A 6,862-nucleotide genomic window follows, 5' to 3' on the forward strand; every position below is an offset into this window, starting at 1 on the left:
CTGACTAAAAGTGGATACACCTGTTCTCTCTCTCTCTCTCTCTCTCTCTCTCTCTCTCTCAATTGAGCAACACCAACTAACCGACTGACACGCTGCTAAATTAGGCCAACATGCAAAAAGTAGCCTACTAGGCTACATATTATGCTATTTCTATCAATGTGCTAAAAGGCTCTTTATTTGTAATGATAGGCTATTATCCATTCCATTCAAGAAAAATCCAGATGGAGAACATTATATTATTCTGTTTATTCATTCAAATGAAGTCATGAGGTTCAAATATCACAGCAATATTTGTGTGTGTGTCTGTGTGTGTTCCATTTCAGAGGAAACAGATAGTCTTATAAGGTAGCCTATTATCTGACTCCAAGGTCACCATTCTAGACATGAGCTCACACCTCCATACACGGACTATTCACTGTGACTGATAAGACACCCACAGCCAGGAGGAACTGTGCTATAGACACCCAGCCAGGAGGAACTGTGTTGTAATGCGTGCCTCCCTTCAGGGTCATTCCAGAGACACATCTCACAAACTCACCATTGTAAAACACACACACACACACTATCCTCATCACCACACTTTTATATCAAGTGTCCACTTACACTGACATCATAGCCCACTGTATAGGCTAATCTAGGAAGCTATAGCAAAACAGCTATGAGGTGGGGAAGTAGCCTGAAATAAATTTCATCAATAGACAGCAGCCATTTTGACATGAAATATAGCACAAGTGTTACTAATCACGTCAGCAGCGTGTCTGTTGTTTAAGTGTAGCAGAATCAGACCCTTAATTAATGTCATTTGTAACGCCTGGGCCATATTTCCTATCATGTCAAAACGGCTGTTGTGAAAAAGGTCCATTAAACACCATAGCAATTTAGTTAATTAGCATCGCTAAATTATGATTATATAAGTGTCTTTTTTATTTAAATGTTTTATTTTATTTCTTTCTTTGCATTCAGGCCATTATTTTAAGATCGGTTCAATTTCTCCACATATGGACAGGTGCATTGAAATTAGGTGTGCATGTGTGTGCACCTGCTGCCTCCTGACGACTCTCTGGACTACCGGGAGTTTGGGAGTAGCCTAACTGAACAAGTGCACCCCTCTGGCGAGCCCTGCATTCCTGGGAGCGGGGTGAGGCCTGGGCCGTCTTTGTGCACGCATCATAACAACCGGTTTGAGCCGTAAAACAGTTAGACGCCTCGGGCAAACCAGACCCACGCAGAGTAACTGACATGTTCACTCTAATCCCTAAAGTAATAGGAGTGTTTTTTTTTAGTGTCTTCATCTGATTGATGTTGTTGAGTAGGCAATAGGCTGTTCTCTCTGAACAGTTAGAAAAAAAAGAGACCACCAATATCAATGAATATCCTGCCATCTAGTGGTAGAAAAGCAGTATTGCTTTAAAGCAACACCAAAGAGTTTTTTATACCTTAAAATATTGTTTCCAAAATCGTTTCAGTGGTTCATCAACTCGTAACAGGGTGAACGGCAATTCTGCATTCGCTTTGCGGCCCTCTATCGGCTATAACCGCACTATGTAAGTTTGCCAGATCGGGTAGCGGTTCTGTAGTTCGATGGAATGAGACATAAGAAACTACAAATTTGACTTGCGTCTGATGTCGCAATACATCGTGCTTTTATAAGTCATGCAAAATATTCTACCTTGTCTGTGGATATCGTTATTTGCAAAGCCGGTGCTGGATAAACAAATAGCGTGCGTGCGACAGAGGGAAAGTTCTTTAAGAGTAGGCTACTTGAGAAGTGCCAATTGCTTGGTAAATGGGTTCTTTCAGTCGCGAAATGCACTGACTGCAGAATGTGTTAATCTATCCCCGAGGATGCTTAAAAGTGTCCTGAAAAACTGTCGAAAGTCATCAGTACCTGATAAACCATGTTAAACCTCAAATCCATATCTACAATAGCTCATGCCTCTAGGGGGCAGCCGTGGCCTACTGGTTAGTGCTTCGGACGTGTTACCGGAGGGTTGCCGGTTCGATCCCTGACCTGTAGGCAAGTAGCAAGACACCTAACCCCTCACTGCTCCCCGATCACCGCTGTTGTAGCAGGCAGCTCACTGCGTTGGGATTAGTGTGTGCTTCACCTCACTGTGTGCTGAGTGTGTTTCACTAATTCACAGATTGGGATAAATGCAGAGACCAAATTTCCCTCACGGGATCAAAAGAGTATACTATACTATTTAAACCATACCTCAAATCCTATCTACAATAGCTCATGACTCTGTATTTAACATGGCCCATAACAATAACAAATGCAACATTTTAAGTTTTGATTAACACATTCCATCAACGGAAAAAGAAAAAACAAAAAGTGAAGACAAAAAAAAACTGCATAGCCTACATCTGGTCGGGTCATGTGGCATGGAGCCCACAGCAATGCTTACAGATTTGCTGGAGCACAAACGCCAGTAACATGCTTGGCATTGCTCCATGTAGGATTTTGCTCCTCTTGCATTCGCCACAACTGTTCACGACAGCACTTTTACAACCTTAACTGAAGCCTTGAGCCCATCAGCAGCTTCTACAGCCCCTTCAAGTGATCTGGGAACATTCTAGAACAGGGTTTAGTGTGGTCCGCAAGCTATCCCGAGTGGTCCGCGAGCAGACGTGGTAAAATATAATATAGATGAGTTGTTTGCAATATTGAACCAACTTGTATGTAAATCCAAACAGTTCTTCAACATTGCCTATGTAAGCTATGGCAGTTTAAATCATATGCGACACAATAAGCAAGGTGCAAAGACAGGGGGTTCATTGAGTAGGCCTATTGTGTAATATACTGTTGAAGTAGTGGTCCTTGGTCTGAAAACGTTTTGAGAAACACCATTCTAGAACACAGGTGGGCAAACGGCCCAGCTATTTTTAATATGTGTTCATATATCAAAAAAGTGTAATTCATGGAATATAATCCCCACTCCCTTTCTTCACCCAGCACGCTAACATAACCTCTCAAAAAAAAGTGGGGCTACTGGTTTCAGATTAGCATCCAATTCACAGGCTCATCAAAATATATTTCCTGACAATATGCCGACACACGAGATCGTCAGTTAGTTAACCCCCAACCACTAGTTGCCCGAGCCACCCCACTGGTCCGTCCATATCTACAACCAAATGTGGCCTTTCAGCCAAAACAATGGCCCGCCCCTGTTCTAGAAGACAAGCGTTACTATGCAAACAGGATCACTTCAGTAAACATTTACAGGTCGTTCACACCAAGAATGAGCACATTCATGTCGTTATTGTTTGTGTCTGGACAGTTACTCACTTTAGCTAACGCAGCACCTTTCTGCCATTATCATTCTTAGCCTGAACAGCCTTAATCATTACAAAAGTACCTACATTTAAAACTATAATGCAAATCACGAGTAGAAATAGTCAATCTTAAATCACCTCACGTCTACCTGCCCTATTCATTATCATTATTGGTGTTACTTTCTGATCAGTAGCCTAATTAGAAAATACAAAAAATGATAAAAATGGAAAATTAAATAATTAAGCTCTACTTTTTGTGGATTCATCAATTTTACAAGTCAATTAATGCTATTAAACAAGTTTTGGGTATGTTTGAATAAATAACATTTTCAGGATTATCACCCAAATTACACCTTTTCTGTAGAATGACCCATGCAAATCATCACCAGAGATGGCCAACATGTCGAGTAGAAATAGCCAGTCATCTCAAATCACATACCACGTCTACCTGCCTAGTCATTATCAGCCACACCTCCTTAATCCTCCAGCACAAACAGTCAACGACATGTAGTCACAAAGACAGGCAGACAAGAGGCTCATTGCACAGAGCGGCAGTGTAATTCTGAGCTTTATTTGCATAAAAACCCAAAATCAAAATGGATAAAGTCATGTGCCAAATTTACACAAAACAAATTAAACAGGAGCACCATTTCACTACAGTACCAAAAAACAAAATACAAATTTAAAAACGAAAAAAGAAAACCAGCTTCTCTGAAGCCACGTTTTTAAAAACACCCCAGAAATGAGTAGATGCAAAGCTCGGGTATAGTTAAAACAATAAAATGGGAGAAAACATGTCCAGGGGGTCTACAGAAACATTCAGACAGCAAAACAAAGAGGGGGGGGGGGAACCACGTTCAGCTCAAGGTCCTGAGTGGGAGTTAAACACAGGTCTCCTCCACATACTGCACTTATACAGTCTTCTGCTGGCCCTTCTTTCCAATCAGGGACTTGTGGATGTGTGGAATAACACCTGCAGAGAGGAATTAGACACATTTCAATTTCATTGTACATATAGAGCGGCAAAACATTACATGTCTCATGGCGCTAAAAAAAATGGCATTAAAAAACAGCTCAACTCACTTATAAGTAATACTATTCATAATCTTGATCAATAACTGCTGGCTAAAACAAAACTTGGAACAAAAGATAGGCAAGAGGCACATGTAAACATAACAAACGGCAGCAGAGACTGTACATACCACCACCGGCGATGGTCGCTTTGATAAGCGAGTCCAACTCCTCGTCTCCTCTGATAGCCAGCTGCAAGTGGCGAGGGGTGATGCGCTTCACTTTGAGATCCTTGGATGCGTTCCCTGCCAACTCCAGCACCTGCGCACAGGAACAAAGGCCACGTTAGAGCCAACGTGCTACAACGCGGAACAATAACATTAACGTTATTTATCATATCAGTTAACCTCAACCAGTAGAGAGAAGGGGGAATCGTAAAAGTTAATTGTTAACTTAAAGGTTAACGTTACCTCAGCGGTCAGGTACTCCAGGATGGCGGCACTGTACACCGCTGCGGTCGCTCCGACGCGTCCGTGGCTTGTGGTCCTGGTTTTCAGGTGTCTGTGAATACGACCGACTGGGAACTGCAGAAAAACATGCAACAGACCGCCAAAAATGATTGAGACGCTAATCGGTGCCTTAACATTTACGAACCATATCTAGGAAAAGTCTACAGCGTGCGTATAAGTAGTGCCTTGTATACCATCAGGTAGATGTGCATGAATATTACCGAAGCAAACAGGTAGCTAATTATCCGCACAGGTGAATCATTTTGACTGCTAGCTGTGTTAGCTACCACACAGGCTAGGTGGTACCGTAGGCGCGCTTTTAGCTTGATACAAAACTGACCTGCAACCCGGCTCGCTGTGAGCGCGAAACGGCCTTTGTCCTCGCTTTCCCGGAGTCCTTTCCAGCTTTTCCGCCAGCCTTGAAAAAAGTGAAGGGAAAGATAAGTGTTACGACTGTAGACGTTACGCTATTATCGTCGCTGCTGTGACATATTTTCAACATTCAGCAAAATGCTAATGTAACATTAGCGCGCTATCTGATAACATTGGGGGCAGTAGACCCGTAAACTCGCGATTTAAAATGTATATTACCAAGTAAACCGGCATCAATATTTTACACTCCAGAAACAAACATGAGCTCAATTGTATTTATGTTTAGACAGAAATGAAATGCCATGCTTACCATTTTTTCTTCTTTACAGACAAAATAAAATCCTACGAGACGGTATTCCAACCTGGTTTTGCCTGATTTGAACTAGTTATCCCGCCTTCTGTGTTCATTATATTAAGGAAGGGCTGGACATCCGGGGAATTGCTTGCCTAAAAGGGACCAATGATTTCCCGACAACGTCTGTCTGTCGTAAATTCCAGCCAATCAAAAGCGTCTTTGGGCGAATGGGCGGGCCTACAATATGTTTTCGCACTGGTCATTGAGTTTCGTAGTTTGGCTCTAGGTAGGCCTACTTGGTTTGCATGTAAGCCCTTTATTGTATCTCTGACTATTTGAAACTTGTTTAGTAACATAACGTGCATGGAAATGCTTTATAGTTTCACACACACGTGCCTACTGTGACATATGAAACAATACATTGAAGTTGTAGTTTGAGTTAAAGTTTAGGCCATGGGTTGAGCATTATAGGCCTATTATTATAATATTATTATTTAGTGTTCCTGTATTAATAGATGCAACATGTATCCAATTAAGCCTTATATCAATTATGATTACATTCTCTATTATAATTTTAAAAAATCGACACATTTCGCAGCACCATTTCAAATGTGCTCTATTCAAATTTGTATTTGCCTATGCCCATGTTTTGCTGCCAATGTTCAGGTGAAAACTTGTCTGCTGTGGCACAATGTAACGGACGATACACGCCCCTTAACAGGTGTGAATGTGTGGGTTTCAGGAGAACAAGACTCATCTTTTGGTGAATTGTTTTTGGGGGCTTGATCCCTTTTTTCCTCCTGTGAACTAGCCAAGGTGAAATTCAACAGGGCAAATGATTTTGGCCTATAATAGGTAAAATAAGACTTAGCCTACTACTGTTTGTACACATAACTAGACTAGACTGACAGTTAGGCCTATGTCATGCAGGATGGATGCCTCATAACTAATCTATGGGAAGGTACAGTACTTAGCTAGTTATGCAGAGACTGAGAGGTTAAAGCAACACCAAAGAACTTTCCCTCTGTCGCACGCACGCTATTTGTTTATCCAGCACCGGCTTTGCAAATAACGATGTCCACAGACAAGGTAGAATATTTTGCATGACTTGTACATGTTTTGTACAATGTACATGTTTTGCGACATCAGATGCAAGTCAAATTTGAAGTTTTTTATGTCTCATCCACCGAACTACAGATCCGCAACCCGATCTGGCAAACTTACATAGTGCGGTTATAGCCGATCTGGCAAACTTACATAGTGCGGTTATAGCCGATCTGGCAAACTTACATAGTGCGGTTATAGCCGAGAGGGCCGCAAAAGCGAATGCAGAATTGCCGTTCACCCTGTTACGAGTTGATGAACCACTGAAACGATTTTGGAAACATTATTTTAAGGT

The 6,862-nt window shown here is 41.7% G+C and overlaps 1 protein-coding gene across 1 annotated transcript; it reads right to left on the minus strand.

Annotated features, from left to right (window-relative positions):
* Window positions 1–3,812: 3,812 nt before the first annotated feature.
* On the minus strand, window positions 3,813–5,567 carry LOC143127920 (histone H2A.Z). The gene is made up of 5 exons (XM_076289615.1): window positions 5,479–5,567; window positions 5,137–5,214; window positions 4,758–4,871; window positions 4,479–4,608; window positions 3,813–4,249 (listed from the first exon to the last, which is right to left on the minus strand). Exons 1-5 carry the CDS (start codon window positions 5,479–5,481, stop codon window positions 4,188–4,190), a joined length of 387 nt encoding a protein of 128 aa, XP_076145730.1. The 5' UTR covers window positions 5,482–5,567; the 3' UTR covers window positions 3,813–4,187.
* Between the last annotated feature and the right edge of the window lie 1,295 nt (window positions 5,568–6,862).

This window comes from Alosa pseudoharengus, unplaced genomic scaffold (genome assembly GCF_046254945.1).
Source record: "Alosa pseudoharengus isolate Yale_2024_CS ecotype anadromous, Long Island Sound unplaced genomic scaffold, YU_APseudo_1.1 YU_APseudo_1.1_scf_17, whole genome shotgun sequence".
Classification (NCBI taxonomy): domain Eukaryota; kingdom Metazoa; phylum Chordata; class Actinopteri; order Clupeiformes; family Clupeidae; genus Alosa; species Alosa pseudoharengus.